Source organism: Patagioenas fasciata, chromosome Z (genome assembly GCF_037038585.1).
Source record: "Patagioenas fasciata isolate bPatFas1 chromosome Z, bPatFas1.hap1, whole genome shotgun sequence".
Classification (NCBI taxonomy): Eukaryota; Metazoa; Chordata; class Aves; order Columbiformes; family Columbidae; genus Patagioenas; species Patagioenas fasciata.
Genome location: NC_092560.1, coordinates 76671117 through 76689670, shown reverse-complemented (window position 1 = coordinate 76689670; position 18554 = coordinate 76671117). Strand labels below are relative to the sequence as shown.

The following is an 18554-nucleotide window of genomic DNA, read 5'->3' as shown; positions in this document are numbered from 1 at the left end:
CGGCTGTTCTCATCACATTTACTTTAAAACAAATTCTACATGAGTTCTGTAGTGAATTGAATTTTATTTTAAATAATGTTAATTACTTAAATAGAATATCAAGCATTTGCCATGAGCATCAATAATCTTTGTTGCACCTGAATACAAAAGTGAGCTCATTTTAGTTCTGTATATAGTTGATTGTATGTGGCCAGTCTCTCTTAACCTTCTGTAATGACAATTGTTGTAATGACAATTTTGCATATGTTCCTGAAGTTGAAATGAAAACCATTCATACCAGGTGTCAGTGCACTATCGAACAGCAGGAAGGGGATGACAATTTTAAAATGCTCATTTAGCACATTTTCATGCAAGAATTAAAGCAGCGTATAGGTAACAACCTTAAGAGTGGAGAGAAAAACATGGCTGCTTTTGACAACAGCGTTCTTTAGTTTCCATTGCACACTGGGAGCCCAGATTTGTTATCTCTTGGCCATGCAGCACTTCAAGCATATCTGTAGTCCTGTTATTGCCAACGATGGGTGGATTTTCACAGCCTCCATTCAGAAAAGAAAATAAAATTCTGAGACTGATAATAAAATCTTACCCAAGACTATACCTTGTTATATTGGCTCATGGATCCAGTTTAAATAAAGATTATCAGAGCTTTATCCTTTCAGAAAGTACAAAGACTACCCCACTGGCTGTGTTTTTGTCCCCTTGGGCACAGGAAAGCTCTTTCTGGCCCCAGGAGATGGAGAGAGGCTTTATAAGAGTTGCTTGCCTTAAAGGGAGCTCAGTTTAATGCCTGTTCTCTCCATGGTTTTAACAAGGCACTGATTGTCCCACTGCTTCAGAGCCATTTTGAGAACCATAAACTCAGGCCCTGGAGGGACTAATCCAGTCCCAGTTGCAAGACAGAGACTAACCAGTGCTAAAAAACAAACAAAAGAACAACACCAAACCAAAAAAAACAAATTAAAAAACCAAAAGTCAGGGCACTGGTGTAGAACTTCTTTCTTCTGTTAGGAGTCCTCCCCTTGTTCTTCTGTTCCCCAGGGCCATGCTGTGTGACATTCCTGGGAGTGTTTGCACCAAATATGCACCCCAGATAACTGAGTGTAAGGGGGATTCCTGCATCGCTGCTCAGCCAAACCTGGGCTCCACGGCGTGGCTGTAGGAGGAGGCAGTAAAATTCACAGCTGGTCAGACAGCAGTGTTGCCTTACCCTTGGCATTTCTGGCTACTGAGCAGGCTTTGATTGAGCTGCTAAAGGCATTACTGAGGAGACATTGAGACGGATGAATGTGCTGCGACAGCCCTAATTTTGGGGAGGGAGCACTCACGCAGAGTGTTGTCAGCTGAGCATGTTTGAAGGTCACTTGTGGCCTCAGCAAGTGGACTTGCTTTGTGGTTCCGATGTGATGCATGCAGTACCAGCACATTTGCAGCACTCCAGCTGTCCACACTGTAGTTCTTGATTAAAATAATGCTTCACATAACAGCACTGTCTGCAGCTTCTGAAATCCCGCTGCCTCTAGTAAGACCCTCTTTTGACACATAAAATCAATTCTGTCAACCTGAATGATGAGCACTCCACAGCTGTGCCAAAGGACAGAGATCAGACATGGTTTGCAGCAGGTAAGCTGTTGGCAGCAGTACAAAAACCACATGCTCATTAACACATTGGATAAACCAAAGTCCCTACTAAACCCCTCATCACCCATCACTTAAGCCATCTCTTACAGGAGCTCTGGAGTGTTTGTCCCAAAAAAGAACAAATGTGACAACAACCTTCCTTCTGAAAGCAACTGCACTTCTTGCACTGCCTTGACCTACGGTTACTTACAGTGTAGTTACGTTGGTGTGCTTCTCAAACAGTGGCACCTCTGTCTTTTCTGGCTTCTCTTTGCAAATGCTTTTCTGGGTAGCATTTGAGCTGTGTCTGGTTTCAAAGTGTTTTCTTCCTTCTTCATTTTTTTGGCAACACAGAAGTGACTTTAACATGTGAGAAGCTGCTATGCATACTGTGGACAGCCCTGGCTGCTGCTTGATGAGATACTTAAAGGCTGCTGAATTGTTATTCTTAAGAGTGTGGCTTATTGGTATTAAGGAAATACAAAATCTTGTGGTGCCAAGTAGTCATTTCTCATTTACTCAGAATTCTCTCCATCTTTATCTAAGGTACACACTAATCAAAAACAGCAAACCAAAAGCTATCCATCCCCTACCCACCCACACTCTGCAGCACCAAGTGTGGTGAAACACTGGCTGTTTCTGTGGCTGGTTTTGTGCATGTGCAAGCAAAGGAGGTCTAAACTGGTGCAGGTGTTTGCAGGGACATGTCAGTGCCAGGAGAGGCTAAATAGGGCTGGAGATGGGCTCGCGCTGTTTGGATACACTTTGACTTCAGTACCAAAACTTCATCCAGCTTGGTCACGAAATTCTGAAAATCCTGGTGAGGAAAGCAGAAGGAAAGTTTAGGGAACAACAGGAGCAGCAGCTCAGAGAAAATCAGCATTACACACTGGAGCAGTTTTTTATTCTGCAGTGGAGTAGATTAAATCAGTGTTTCCTTATTAAAGTCCTGACCCTCAGAGGTCAATGCCTTCACATACCAAAGCTAACTTACTCCAGTAGTTTAACGTGTTGGTGAAATTACAGCTAATACAATGGTTTAAAAATAAAAATGTATAATGCAGCTGTTCTCACTCTTCTACACCAGTTAGCTTTTCAAAGGTTTGGTGTCAGGACCAGTCACCTGATGTGCAGTTTTACAATGCAGTGAACTCTATTCTGACACCTCTTGTGTTGGATCTAGCAGTCACAAAAACGGTGAGCTGGGCCACTCATTGATCAGACATAATCGCCTGTTCTTGGCAGACAGAAAGAATTATTTCACATCAGGTCACAGGGCCAGTTCAATGCCTGCATAGAATCATGGAGTGTCCTGAGCTGGAAGGGACCCACAAGGATCATGGAGTGCAACTCCTGTCCCTGCACAGGACAACCCCACAGTTCACACCGTGTGTCTGAGGGTGTTGTCCAGTCTCTCCTTGAACACTGTCAGGCTTGGGGCTGTGACACCTCCCTGGGGAGCCTGTTCCGGTGTCCAGCACCCTCTGGGTGAAGAACCTTTTATAAATGTCCAACCTGAACCTCCCCTGACACATCTTCCTGCTGTTCCCTTGGGTTCTGTCATCGGTCACCAAAAGGAAGAGATCAGCCCCTGCCCTTCCTCCTCTCCTTGTGAGAAAGCTGCAGCCATGATGAGATCTCCCCTCAGCCTCCCCCAGGCTGAACAAACCAAGTGACTTTACCCATTCCTCATACAGCTTCCCTGCCTTCATGACCACAGGTCTGCTAGCTCTGACATGAGGAATATCAGCAGTGTGTATACCCTGGGCTGAGGGCAACTCTGCCTTCCATAGCAACCTGCCACAGGGCTAAAAAGTGATATGAAACTGTGATGAAAACTGAAATGGAGGCAGTTATTTTTAACTAAGGCTTGTATTAATAAAGGAGCACTCAGGCTTGCTCTGTTCTCCAGCTGAGAGCAGAGTTTGGTCTGTCTGTTCACAGGTCGGTGTCTACAGGGAGGTGTCAACATCCTCAGGGCCTGGGGCTTCAACTGCTACCACATGAAAATAATTCATTCAAAAGCTTATCTGGCAGGACTCCAGCTATCTTGTGCACTGTATCTTTGTCTTGCAGGGACATCAGGACTGCAAAGAAGACCAACCCAGCTGCCATGCATATTTTTCTTAAGCACTTTAAATAGTGCTTAGTTCAGTATGTGGCCGCTTTTGGCAGGAGTCTCTCCTGCGGCCAGAGTTTCATGGCTGGAGAAGTTGCAACCATGTGAAAGTGGAAGGAGAGAAACTGGTATGGGAAGTTCAAGTGAATATGATTGCCCAAAGAAAGGTCATGCTGTGACATAATACTGCAAGATGTAAGTTATCAGCACACTGCCGGGAGGCCTGGCAAGCATGTAGTAATTCTGCTAGCCAGAAAATGATTGCTTACTGCAGGGGGCAAATAAATGGGGGAGCTGATGTCCAATTACCAATGGACTCAGGAAGAACAACCTCAAAAGACTGATTAAAAAAAACCAAACAAACAAAGATTGCTTTGTATCATGGCATTTTCTGCCACAAAATGAACGCAGTTCATTGCTCTTGTGCTGTTCTGTGAACTTGTGTATGCTAACTGGTAACACATCACATGCAGCTGGAAATCACAGCAAATAAGCCACATGGTGGCTCCTTCCTGAAATCCCTGAGGCAAGAGTCCCTGTAGCTGTACTTCAGATCTGAACTGTGGTAGGAGCTGAAATGGTCTGATAATTTAATGCAGCAATGGAGCTTGGCTTTATTGATAAGATGAAGGAACTGGGAAGGCAGGAGGTTCTCTCTGGGAAGTGTTAATAATCTGGGTGAGTGCTCAGGCTTGGCACACAGCAGTGACGTGCACTTAACTGGATGCAGGAGAACCAGAGAACTGGGACTGCCTGGCTAGCAGCGGGGCCATGCAGGTGCCAGTCTTTAGGTCCAGCCTACGCTATGTCACCCGAGACAAGGATGAGCTAAGAAATACTTGAGTGACAAAAGGCAAGAGCCTGTGAGGGTGCAAGTCATGGTGGTCAGAGCACTGGAGTGAGTGGGGCCAGGGTTTGCCACATCTGCAGTGCAGCATCCCAGGGTCATGCTTTAGGGCTGTGCTGTTTTCTGGGGTATTGACTTACTTGCTCCAGCCTGTAAGGAGAAAAATGTCACACGGAAAGATGACCTGTTTGGTACAGTCTGGTACCCGTGAGGGAAGATAGGAGAAAGATGTCTTATCAGAGACAAGTGGTTCAGAGTTGGCCCATCAGTCTCCTCCTTCCCCAAGGACCTGGTAGTGTGGAGACTGGCAAAGACACAACAGGTACTGAAAATGAGCGGCCTCTCCGAGGACTTGAGGAGGCATCAGAGAATGAGAGGAACAACTGACGAGGAATGTCACATCACTAACTCAAGTTAATAATCTCCAAGATTAATTTATGCAGATTGAACGGGCACTGAAATAATTATATGAAACACTTACCATTGCTGACATCTGGTTTATCAAGCACTCTTCCTTGAAGCACAAGGATGCCATTTCATCCAGCTGCTGCTGATGGGCCCAAATTACAACCTGTCTGATAACATAAAATATACCACCAGTTACACAGCTTGCAGGGCTACCTATAATTACTGTTGGCCCCAATAAACCTTTAAGAAGGAGGAATATCCCAGAGGAATCCTTGCTGTCCTGTGGTCCCTGGCATTCAGAAAGTGCTCACCAGTGCTTCTTGAAGTGCACTGGACTGCACTGGTTTGGGGTTAAAGGTGACCTTGGTGACTGAGGATTGCTCAGAGAGGAGCAACCACAGCCTCTCATTAGCATAGGCAGCACTGGGGCACAAAAATGCTTTTTACCATAGAGAAATCTATTCATAGGACGAAAATAATTGTCTGATTATTTGGTGAAATGGCTTACAACTGTGAGGCTGCAAGTCATTTCAGTGAAAAACAGGCAAAGCGGGAAGGCAGTGCTAGTGTTCATTCCTCTGAGCAAGTTTCTCTGAACAACAACATTTTCAGTTGTGTGAATGCAGACCCATCCTTGGGAGCTTACAAGGGCAGCTCATAGTACTTTGGAGCTTCACATCTGCATCTTCAGCAACTGCCCAGCCACTCTGTTTTTCTTTCCAAAGGGACGGAACAGCTGTCACCTGCTTCTTGGAGGGAGGGGTTGGTATGTTTTGGGTACTTTACAGCTTATAGGAAACCAATTAGTTACTGAGAACTGCAGTTTGTATTGTAATTTTAATTCCTCTAGCATTATCCTAGGAAGCTCTAATGGAATAATTGTCTTCCTGTAAGATTTTAGAATATAACAGGCAATCACATATTTATAAGATAATTACAATAAATTATCATTAATCTTATTAAACGATTATTTCACAGGTTGAATTCATGGACATTTTTAAAGTATAGATGATATACAAATAAAGGCAAATGTATCACACTCTAGAATTTCTGAGCTTCATGACAAACTCTAGTGACAAGCAAGACTTACTGTGCCTTTTCCAGGGCTTCCCTCTGGCATTTTCCCACCTCTGATGTAGCACTTGGAGAGCTGCTGTTGGACATGCCTGAGGGGCTTTTTGCATTTGCTAATGGCTTATTATCTTTGGTTACAGATCCTGAATCTACAGCAAAAGTCTCTTGTGTAAAAGTACTCTGCATTAACTTGGCTTTTAGCAACGCTATTTCTTCATTGCTTAACGATGACTTGGCTGGGTCTTCAGAATGACTGAAGTCCTCATTTCTCGGTTCTGACTTGGGCTGCGACAGCAGGCTGCTTTCTTGAGAGGGGGACTGGACTGCGTCATCCATATTTCCCACACTGACAAAGCATGGTACACCTGGAAAATAGCTCTTCTCAGGTATATCAGCATTTATTTCCTGAGCCGTGGGCTCAAGACTGGGTCCTTGATTTGAGTTAGATTTTCCTGAATTACCAGTACTGTTTATAACGCCAGCATCACACTGTCTGCCAGCTGAGTATTCTTTGCACATTGGGTTACTGAGAAACAAACCACCCTCTCTCTCTTCCCTGGAGCCCATGGATTCAGCTGCAGATGTTTCCGTCAGGTCACATCCAACAAATAAACTGTGAGCGGCTCCTTGCTTTGATGGGCCTGGGCCCAGAAGGCAGCAGCATGGCTTCACACCACAGCAGGTGGGTGACAGCCACTTGTCCCCTGACTGTGGGGAATGCAGCCGGGCGCAGTGTCTCCCACCACGACGTGTTTGCTCCCCCGCGTCCAGCATGCTGTCCGTCAGAGCTCTGCTCCTTGTACACTGCCAGCCCTCATCCTCAAACCTGTTCTGGCAGCCGTGTACATTCCTGTCCAACATCTGCTTCGCACGAGGGGACTTCTCTTGGTTAGAAGACACTTTCTCTGTATCAGTTGTTTCCTCGTAGTCAAGGACTGATCCTGGGAGAGGGGCCATTACCTCAGAAGTGAATTCTGATGAACAACTGGAAGATCCACAATGGTTAAATCCATTTTTTTGAACATTCAGTTTTTTGTCTCCTGCAAGAGCAGCCTGTCTATCCAAAGGGGATTGTTCCTTTTCTTTGTGCTGGAGGTCGACGTCTTTGCAATCTGACGTTCCTGATCTCAGTATAGGAGAAACATATGTGTTTGGAGCGTCCTTTTCCGGAGCCAAGGTGGCTTCACTGGAGTAAACAAGAGATCTGTGTTTGGATTTGTACTGTTTGTTATCAGCTAGGAAATCTTTGCCATTTCTCCAGTTACAAGCAGGATCTTCTTGCAGGCAGTAAGGTTTTTCTGCAGTATTGCTTGGAGAGGGCTCAGTAGTTAAGTCATAGCTCCATTCTGATGGAGTTTTGCTGCAGCCTGAATTTTTAATAGACTCCTCTCTCTTTGGACTGCCCTCACTATAATCCCAGCTGTCATCTAGTTCATGTTCTTGCATGGGTACTGCATATTTAAAAAATAAATCCTGTCGCTTTGGGCCTTTTTGCTCTTCCTCTGTTTCTATTTCTCTTTGATGAAGGAAAAACGAGTGTTGACTGCACTTGTTGGTGTTTCTGCTTTTCACGCTCTGACTACAGACAGGTGAGAAAGAATCTTCACTGAAATCACTGTCATCCAGATCTTCCAGCTGCATCCCCTCTTTGCTCTGTAGTTCTGTGGGAGTAAGGCTCAGCTCTGGCTTCACTTGAATCTCCTGCGGTTTGTATTCTGTTAAAAACCTCTCAAGAGGTTGATAGTTCAATTTTTGCTGTAGAATAGGTGGCTGCTGAAACTGCTGGTGATAAAGACGCAAATGTTCTTCCCTTTCCTTCTGAAATGGAGGCACATTTGTCCAGGTGTCAACACATTGTTTAGCAAAGGCATTTCCCCATTCCTGTCTGCCATTGGAAGGCAGACTTCCATCTCCAAAGGATATATCATCTCTAGAAACAAGCTGTTTCTGTACAGGTTGCACTGTCTGGACTTTCAGGCACTGGACAAGCGGTCTGTCTTGCATATGCTTGTCTCTCTGGCCACTCTCTTTTGTTTCTGCCGTGGCAGCCGTTTTTATTATGAAATCCTTTGCAGTGGGGTTCTTTTCAGACTGGGGGGACACATCATCAGCTTTCTTCTTCAGGGGATGTGCTACCCATAGGACTCCCTTCACTGGGCTGGTGTGGTGAAACCATGGTGAGCTGGCATTTCCTTTGTAGGCATGTCCTTTGTTGATTCCCCTGTGGGTAGAGCTAAAAGAGACACTGGGTGGCTGGAGTGCTGCAGGACATGCCTTTGTTTTTGTAGCACTTGAGGGATGCTGGAGGCCTGGCTTCACTTTCTTTGGAGAGCTCTTTTCCCCAGGTGGCAAAGAGTGAGAGTTTTGGGCACATTTTGGAGATACATTTCCAGCCGTACGACGCCGGTTTGTGACAGGGGTTGAACATTTAATCCCTTTCTTCAGCTCTTTGACCCTGTAAATGAAGCTGGCTTTAGAAGATGTCATGCTTTCAGATAAATAGCAGTGTCCTCAGAAAAAACAAATGCTTTCACACATATTGAGGCTAAACACTGGATTCTATGTCATTATTTCTGTTTTAATTGTCAGTGATCCACCCAGACATCAAAGCACCTCTGCCAAAATCCCTGAACTTCTGGAAAGGTCCACAGCACTGTTTTGAAGTGCTTCCTTGAACAGTGCATAACAGGTCAAATGAGTGAAGATGGCCTCTGTTTCAGTGTAAGGCGGTTGCATTTCCACACTCTACAATGCAGCATGGTGCAGTGCCAGCTCAAGACAAGCTGCTACCCTCCACAGCACACCATAGAGTGCCACAGGACACAAACTGGGTGTTTTGGAGTAGTTGCAGTGGAGCTACTTAGGCCAAGCGATATTTGTACAGGGCTACAGTGCTTCTGAATCAGACCCATCACTGTGAAGAGCTGCTGAACTGGTATCACCCTGTGCCCTCCGCTGTTTACTCCTGTTCCCCTTAAGCATCTCGTCCTCTTAGCCCCAGCATTGTACAGTCTGTAATTTACCTCCTCCTGTGTAGGATGGAAGGTGAAGGACTTGCACACATCCTAGACAGAACTACAAAATGAAACTAAAGCCTTTTGATTGCTGAGGTTAGTAATCCTGCAGTTACAGGGAGCATCATCACTAAAATGGGCATTCATCCCTAACACCTGTCATCAGAAAAGGGTTTATAAGATCCAGAGAATCTCAAGACCAAAAAGAGTTGGATCCGGCATGGATTTTATTTGCATTGTAAAAATTGCATTTCTTGCCTAAATCAACATTCCCAATGCAACCAAAATAAAACTTAACTACAAACATCATACATTACAATTTTTCTTTGTGTTTTTCACCTTGGCAAGACCGAGTTTCATCACCTACCTGTCAGCATATCGTAAAGTGTTCAGGGTATGCTCTGTAGCTGTGTGGCTGGGTGACACATTGGCTATCATACACGTCTTTGAATTGCCAATGAAGGAATCCTTAAGCACCTAGGGTGGGAAGGTAAAAATAAGATTCTTAGCAACTCATGTATTTATTTTTAAACTCGTGTTTGCTCTTATTTTACACAAAATATGGGGGAAAGTGATTTAATCAGCTTGGAACTTATGAAAAGTTAGGCAGTTACCTTTCCTTTCCTATAAATTAGCAGTGTGTACAGAAGCAGTTTAACATGAGTCCAGTGATACACAGTTACTGTCTTTTTTTTTTTTAACATGTAGTCCTCTTGTCTCAATTTGTCTTGTAGTCAGAGCTCTGAAAAAGCACTTAAATCAAATGCCACAAAGGTGCCAATGTATTTTGAAGAATAAAGCATATGTTACAGATGGAGTGAAGCAATGTTGATGAACAGTCCCAGGACTGTTACTGCACAAAAGATGCAGAGTGGTTGGAGATAGGTGGTAACTGAATGAGTCTGGAAGGTAGCGTTTGGGCGTTTAGTTTGGGTTTAGGTTTATTTGGCTTTTACCATGCCAGCTCCAGGACTGACTGGTAGAACTGGCAGCTGGCCTTAATTCTGTGATTGTCTTTAAAATTAATGTTTTCAAAAGTTATGCATTTCTGTTTTCTTCAAGAGTTTAATAGCAATTATTGAATTATGCCCTTTTTTTTTTTGGTCATCCTCATCAGGCAAGTCTCTACGGTTGTTTTTTGCTCATTTTACCTGAGTTAATTTGCTTTGCCGGAAAGGAGTGTGCGCATGTTCCTGATCCAATGCCCGAATGCATTCTTTTAGCTACCAAAAGAAAAAAAACAGAGGGGGAGAAACATGTGAATCACATACTGGCAAGGAACTGAACTGTGTTAGAAGGCAGCTGCTCTTAAGCCATTTCCCACTCACACCAGTGCAATGCACCAAACCCCGCCAAAGGGGAGAGTATGGACCAGCACTAAATAGCTGGATTTGAGCTCAGGTTTGAGCCCATGCTCAGGAGGTGGTGTAGATACAGCCTGTCTAAACGAACATGTCACTGTGAACTCGGACAGGCTAAGAACTGTACACAAAACACTGAGAATGAAGCAACAGACAAACCAGGGATGGATATAGAGCTACAGAACTCCCATTAAAACTAACAGAACATGAGCAGCTAGCTACACCTGTGCCTTTCACAAAATGCATCTGATCTTCTTCCTGTTAATAAACACCAACAGAAGTAGCCGGTAGTCTTGAAGAGACATCCCTTGATTTATTACCAGCCTTGGAAAAAGATGTCAAGTTCAAACTCAAAGATGTGCACTTTTTTGCCATGTTTCCACTGGAATAGGCACAATAGTATGACACTCCATATCAAGCCTGGATGTTCCCTAAAATTGGCAGAAATAGGCTGTAAAACCCTAAGACAAGTCATTTAGAGCAAATATTGAAGGAAAAATAAGCAGATTGCAGTATTGTCATGGTGATACTATCACGAAGCAGCCTTTCTCCATTTAAAGTCTTTCTACCTTCAACATACACCCACTTAAAATGACACTTATTTCTCACTTTTACTGCAGTTTCTTAAAAAAAAAATCACACTTCTAACAAGAGATCAAACTATTCTAATTTTCTATTCTGCTTCTCATAATTGCAGTATCTGAATATCTTTTATTTGAAAACAACATGAATATTCAAACCAGCAGCAAGCTTCAGACTTCATGTGTTTTAAGACCTGAAGAGAGCATCATGATCACTGAGGGCAGTAGGTTTTACAGGCTGCAGATCATGTGGACTTACCTAAAGATGCCTTTTGTAGTCAGTTGCCACTACTAGACTGCCTAGGTATTTACCAAGCTTCACACAATATTAAAGTTCCTCTTAAAAGAGTTTCATGAGCTTACATTAAGCCTCACTTCTCAGTTAAACTTTCTATTCAGGTCCTGACTCCCCATGCCACTCAGTTACCCACCAGCAAGTATTCGAGAAAGCATGAAGCAGAGAAACACTTCACTTTACATGCTGTCTCCCCGGATGAACGCCGATGTTCCACAGCAGGAAAGCCTCTGTGCAAAAGAACATTCTGCATTCTCTAAGAAGAGTAAGTCACCTCCTATTCACAGTGCACTAAGAGGTACAGTTGTGTGCATTAGCTTCAGCACTGTTGACTCATACTCACTGATTGCAATTCACCTTCAGTCTCACTCAAAGGAGCCCTCAGTCATCAGTGAGATTTGTTCATTTGAATTAAAGGTGGTGCAAAGCCTTCTGCACAGTTTATATGCACTTCTGCTTTATCTTAGGTTGCATTTCTGTGCTCCTTGTCCCTCTTTACATAACTGTGTACACCTAGAATTTGCGTTAAGAGTGCATTTCTTCCTGTTCCTTTTTCCCCACACATGAACTACTAGTTTCTATGCTCCTGAGTATTAAAGTCCTTTACTCCTGATTTGAAAGAGAAGTCTGAGTTCAAGTGGTGAAAACAAGCAGCAGGAACAGATGTGCTTTTATGAAACAAATCGGGCAATCCCAAGCCAATATTCTCTAGAAATAAAAGAGACAAAACTTTCTATATAACATAAGGGACGCTCATTATACTATACCTAACATTCTCCATGCTGTGTTCACCTGCGTGGCTGTACGAATGGATTAAAAAGACTTTGTTTTTATCACAAGGTTGTTTCCCTCTTAAATTGTCTTTCAGGCAAAAGACAAATTAAACTGGACACACTTCATACTTCGGATGTTTTTTCCCCTCCAGAAGATATACATATGTTATCTGGTCATTCATTTTTATCCTAAAACACAGTCTAATAATTGAATACAAAACCTTCCTCAAACATGCTAGTTAGTATCTTACTGCTAAAAGACTTTGGTTTATTTCCGCTCCTTCCATTTTTGTTTGTCGATCCGAGTCTCTGGCATCAGCTGCCCTTTCACTGCCAGCCAAGTCAATGAATGATATCCTAGAATAGACAAAGTTACATTTATCTTGTGGGATTTTTTTTTGTTTTCAAACCAAAGGGCTGCAAAACATGACAACAGAAGAATGGTTAGAAATAACTGCTTTTGAACAAAGAGAAATAACCACTGGAAATATCTGAGGCACCAAATAAGCATGGTAGCAGGAACACTGTCAGGTCATACTGACACTAACATAATCATAATAGAAAGTACAATTGGATGTGATGAGAGTGCTCCACATTTTAATGGATAAGCTGTTTAAAGTGTAACACATTCATCTCTCCAGATAATCCCTGCGCTTGTTTCTTAAGAACACAGTTTAAGAAATCATAAGTTTCTTGATTCTCCTTCCAGGTAAAACAGACAACAGCCCTGTCAGATGGGAATTCAGGGCAATACGAACAGAAATTTCCAGTGTAGTTAATTAACACAATGAGCTTTCAGTGTTCCTTTTCCCTTACTTCCACAAAACTCCATTACTCCCTCTCATGTTCCCTAGCTCTGCGTGCCAGCTGCTGTACTGACTGATGCACTGTATCTTTGTCTTTGCCCTTCTTCTTTTTCTGGAACAGCCCTGAATTCTCTTACAGGCATATCCTGGGATCCTCTCCACACTCCAGCTCCACTTCGCTTTCAGTAACAAAAAATGGCACACATGCCACACCTACATAACCACATGCACTTCTGTTTCTAAGCCTGCCTGTTCTGCCTTTTCGTCTCTCCACTATTTGTGGCTCTTCTGTTTTGCCTTGTATTTAAAATAAGATCCTGGGAGGCAGGACTGTGTGGTAGTTGCTGGAAGGGTGTGTTAGTATGGTTTTCTGACGCTCAGCTGTAATATAGATGCTTAGACCTCTTTCCTCAGACCTATTTCTTGGGGTTGTTTAGTCTGGAGAAAAGTTGACTGAGAAGAAGCACAATTACAGTCTTCAAATACATAAAATGGCTGCTACAAGAGAAAGTAAACTGCTCTTATTGTCTGCTGCAGATAGCATCACAGCCACATTCTCAAATTATCATGGAGGTTTTGGAGAGGTACTATGATTCCTCTGGCCAAAGGCAAACATCTCTAATGGAACCATCTCCACCTGAGCTAGTCATCCCAGGCTCCCTTTGTAGTCAATTGGAGGACAGAGGTGCTTTGAGGGGCCAATCTGCCTGACCTAATGTAGGTGGCTCTGCAGAATGGCATAAATTGGACCATAGAGGCAACTATTTCTTTCTACTGACTTCAAAGGTGACGAGCTCATATGTGGATGTGCCCATTGCAGACATCTAGCTTTAGCCAGATGAACACCAGACAGAAGCAGCTTTCTAACAATGAAGATGAAGGGATGGATTTGATTGCCAAACTCCTTCACTGGACATTTTTACACACAGGTTTGAGAAAGCTCTCACAGATGTGGCTTAAGTGCTCTCTCTGGGAACACAGAAAGGACTGTGAAACTTCTCAAAGTCCCTTTGAACCCTTTCTTCTGATATAACTCACTAACTCAACATCTCCTCTTTGTTTGCCTCCTGGATGTCTTGGGCCCGACTTACTCATCAGCACTGAGCACTCCCACTTCTAATTTTACCTTCCAAATGTCCTGTTGGCTGCATCTTTAATTTGGATTTGGATGATAGCATGAGATCGAGAGGAATCTGAGTTGACTCCTGTAGCTCCTGTGCTACGTTCTTTCCCCCCTTTCAAAATCACCTGCAAAGCAAGGGGGGAAAAATCCAAGCAAATTATAAATAAGAACGCAATCTTGTTCTCCTAAGATCAGATAAATTTAGGAGGAATAGTCCATTACAGCCTTAAAATTTGGTGCAAGGCAGATGTTAAGTTAGACTGGATCCCTTCCAATGCTTCTTTCAGAACTTTATATAATGGACTTGCTTGCAGTGACACTATGGAGCTTATAGAGCATGCTGCAGGTAATTAGTTGTTGCATCACACATTCTTTGCAAAATATCCAAACTATAAAATTAAAAACAAAAGTATGGCAGAAATGAAAGAAGGTTAGACTGCAGACAAAACCTAAAAGACTCATAGGACTATTTCTTGTGTCCTTCTATAATTTCATTTTCTCATATGACAGATGGGTACTGTTATCCAGAAAGTAACACAAAAAATACAAAGTTCCAAATCCTTTCCCCATTTTCATAATACAAATAAATTATGCCAGAGGAAGGAACAAAATTAAAAGATCAATTATACTCAATACAACAATAAAATAAGAAAACAAGGAAGAGAGGAAGGGCAGAAGGACAAAGGCTCCTTCAAGATACAAATCTGGATAATTCTCTTTTGCAAACTTTTAAGGCCTGCCACAGAAAGTCTAGCAGCAACTGCAGCAGAGCACCCATAAAACAGTAATTAATTTTATTTCTGGTTATAAGAGCAGATTCAAATATTTTTAGCAAAATCAATGCATTATCAATTGACAGATGGGCATTATTGATGCATTTCAGTGGTCAGTTCTCCATCAGCAACCTAACCACCTGCTGCAGCTCCCGAGCATTGTATTAGTGCTAAATGCAGATAATTTCTGAATCAAAGCCAACGTCAATGAATAGTGAATCACTAGGAATGCATTGAAGACTCTTCCCATATGTCTGTTTCAGACTATTCAGAAGCTCTGAGTCAAGTCAGTGACATTTCTGTGTTCAAAAGGGCCTGTGGACAATTTCAAACTATTTTTTTTCCGAGATACCTGTAAGAATAAAATAATTTAATAGCTCTTCTGTGTGTGGAATGTGATAACACAGGGGAATGTGTTAATCCACCCTATAGCAAATTTACAGTCTAATTTGCAGAAGCATAACCAGCATGTCCTGAAGCTTGGAGTTAATGGAAGACGAAGAACAAAATTAAATGGAATATAAGTGGGTAACACCATGCCAATCTTAATAAGTCAATTACACTATCAGGCACTTATAATTTAGACTTCCTTACTGAGAAAAGGAATTAAACTATGCAGGCTAAATGGAGAGCAGATTTAACCAGGTTGCTTGCTGTGGGACAATGCAGAAAATTTGCCAGTGCCCTTTTAGGACTCAGCCAGGCAGGGAAGGAAAACTGAAGTTTTGGCTTCTGCTGAATGTCAGCCACCATTTAAAGACTCTGATTTTACTTAGCTGTTATCACCCACATTATGTAAGCCATGTCTTAATCCTAATTCAGATCAATATCTCAATCTTAAGTATTTTCTAATTCTATTAATTTTCAAATTAAGATATTTTGTTCCACATCAAAGTACCTTTAATCTAGAAAATTTAAGTTCATAGAATCCAAAGAAATCACAAGGAGAGAAAATACTTTGCCAGCTCTCAGGGTCCCTTGTTGGGACACTATTTAATTTCTGGAATAGTGACAGACGCCTATTTCTTGGCAAAGATCTTTCCACAAGGAGTGGCAGCAGAAGCGACAGCTGTAAATCAACAGGTCGCATGCTGCTAACAGAAGTCACAGTGACCCAAGAAGCTTACTGCATAAAGGCACTTTAATAGTGCTCCTCAGTGCTCTGCTGGAGCTGCCAATTTCAGAACCTTAAACAGGAACACAAATGTACTACACAATAAATAACAACCTCTGCAAATGACATATCTCATGAATTAGCAAATTGGGCTGTTGAAGACAAAAAGTAATTGCAAACATAGAGGTTACCTCCAACAGCAGATCTACAGAGTCCACCTGAACCTCCCGCAGTCCGACTATTTGAACAATATGCTTGCCATCTTCTCTCGCAAAAAGCCTGAAAATGAAGGAGTGCAGAAAGGAGATCTTTTAAGTTTTAAACAGCAGCAATGAAAACATATTTCAGTGCTATGACACTGTCAAAAAGCAATCAGGGCTACTGACTGGGGAGAGGTACCACTATAATTAATTTATTTTCAGAGCTGAAGAGGTATTTTATTTATAATGTGTACCTCTGACATTTCGCTGTTAAGGAGACATTAGCAATGCATTTCTGATTGTTAGGGCACATAATAAAGCAGGCAAGTAAAATATCATGTTTACATTTTAGAGTTCTTGTCTCTCTTTAAGCTGCATCTCTGCAGTTAACCACATTAAACTTCTCTAGCAAGGTCAGACTGTAAGTTATGCTCTGTTCATGTTCTCAGGATTTTTGCACAGGATTTTAAAGCAGCTTCCATAGCCATAGTGTATGATTTCAGAGCACCTCTGCTATGAATCACACAGAAGCATTGCAGTATACAGGAAGAATACAGACATGCTATACACAGGATAAAGTTTAATCTTCCCCTTCCATGACATGTAAAACAACAGAAAATAAAACAGCATAAAACATAAGGAGACACTTTTTTCCATAGTAAATTGGCTCTTTACATAGCAGGTTCCAGTACCTGCTCCTTAAAATTGTTTTAGAGAAAGGGAACACACATGCACTGAAATCGGTGCTTCTTTTGTAAAGAGATGCTCCTTTCCCCAGGCAAAAAGCCTCCCTATTGAGCCCTCCCGTGTGCTCTAAGGATAGTGTTCTTGAGGCTGATAAAGGCCTCCAGCTGACACATAATGTTCCTTAAAAATCACTCCAAAAAGATTTCACTGCAGAGATCTTAACTGACTGTTATTTTACGCAGTGATTATTTTTTTTATATCAAGTATCTATTGAGTTGTCCCGATTGCCATTCTGGGTGGAGCTTCTGTAGGATTACACATCCACCTGAACAACTCTGGGGCTGAAGTGCTGCTGCTGAGGGTGATGGCAGCATCGCCTGCGGAGGCTCGCTGCAGCCCGGCCACTGCGCTGCCAGGTAAAGGCACTGGGGCAGAACGTGAGCAGACTCCACAATGTGAAGCATGGCAAGTGGGAGATCAATGAGATCTTCAGAGACTTGACTGGCAAGAGCGAAAGCCCCACTGGCACAGCAGGTGGGACAGCCAGGGGTTATGTTTGAGCAGGGAAAGACAGGGACTCCACAATGGTTGGCATAAGAACTTCTGGTGACAAGAAGTTCCTCTACCTATGGATATTCTGCTATTAAGTTATTACAATATAAGCAAAACAGCACGAGCTCATATCTCAACTATAAGTCCTTATCCTTACTTACTTCTTCCCCTGAAACAGTAAAAAACAGTAGTGCCTATCAATGCCACAGTATTTAGTGTCAGAATTTGCCTTCCTCTCCAAGTAGCTTCTGGGAACAACCCTAATTAAATATGTAATATTTACTATAAATGGTAATATGTTAAATGTAAGTGCATGGAACAGTAACTGATTTATAAGCAGTAACCAACTGATTCATAACCATAGGTTTATAGTAAATTGTATTTTTATTTAAATACCTTTTCCTTCCATTTAGCAGGTCATAGAGCTGTCCACAGTAGATCTCATAAAAACTGATCAAAACATGGAGATCTTTCCTTGACTGTGATGCTTCTAGGTGTCCAAAGATGTCCTTGGCAGCCAAGGCGTAGAGTCCTGGGTTCCGGTGAGTACCTATCATAGTGTAAGTCTTCCCAGCACCAGTCTGCCCGTATGCAAAGCAGGTTGCATTGCCTCTGTGAAGATAACTTCTAGTGTCACATCTGATTTATTAATATCTATTAAAAAAGATTCTGCAATGTCAATATCTATCTATAATGGCCTCTTAGCAATGAGGTTTGGTTTGCTATCCTATCTGGGAAACTGCAAAACACTGAACAGTGATTCCCAAGCATGTCCTATGGAGATCTGGCATGTCACAGAATACTGGCTCTCTTCCTTTCTTCCAGATGCCAAAAATGCATTTAAGGAAACTAAGAGTTCATAATTATTCTTCCAGCTGTTTAGATGCTGCAGAAGTATCATGCAATTATGAATGGGAATCCTACTGATTATGAATCACTGAGAAAAATGATTGTGACATGAGATGCAAAACAGCCACAAGTCAGGTTCTAACACATTGTTTGTGATGGAAATTAACACCCCAGCACTATAATTTATTGAGCGAGGCTGCAGTCCTGCAAGCAGCTGAGTCCATCTGAAGGGTTGTTGTTACCCAGGGGAAAGTCTGGCTCTTCCCTTCCTCTGCTCCCAGCTGTGTGACCTGCCCAGCTGACCCATCCCTTCCTGCGCTGGCTCTGATGTTTGACTTTACTGCACTGAAATAACACAAAG

General features: G+C 42.5%; 1 protein-coding gene across 4 annotated transcripts in view; it reads right to left on the bottom strand.

Moving 5' to 3' along the window:
- Positions 1 to 44: 44 nt before the first annotated feature.
- KIF24 (kinesin family member 24) overlaps positions 45 to 18554 on the bottom strand; it is a 32310-nt gene continuing 13800 nt past the window's right edge. For all 4 annotated transcript variants that reach the window (XM_065861603.2, XM_071801793.1, XM_071801794.1 and 1 more), the window contains 9 exons: positions 17741 to 17956; positions 16097 to 16184; positions 14022 to 14143; positions 12341 to 12446; positions 10231 to 10302; positions 9447 to 9556; positions 6082 to 8520; positions 5065 to 5158; positions 45 to 2434 (listed from right to left, as the gene is read on the bottom strand). In XM_065861603.2, the coding sequence (XP_065717675.1) occupies positions 2294 to 2434; positions 5065 to 5158; positions 6082 to 8520; positions 9447 to 9556; positions 10231 to 10302; positions 12341 to 12446; positions 14022 to 14143; positions 16097 to 16184; positions 17741 to 17956 (3388 nt within the window). In that variant the 3' untranslated portion in view covers positions 45 to 2293. The remainder of the gene's footprint in view (positions 2435 to 5064; positions 5159 to 6081; positions 8521 to 9446; positions 9557 to 10230; positions 10303 to 12340; positions 12447 to 14021; positions 14144 to 16096; positions 16185 to 17740; positions 17957 to 18554) is intronic.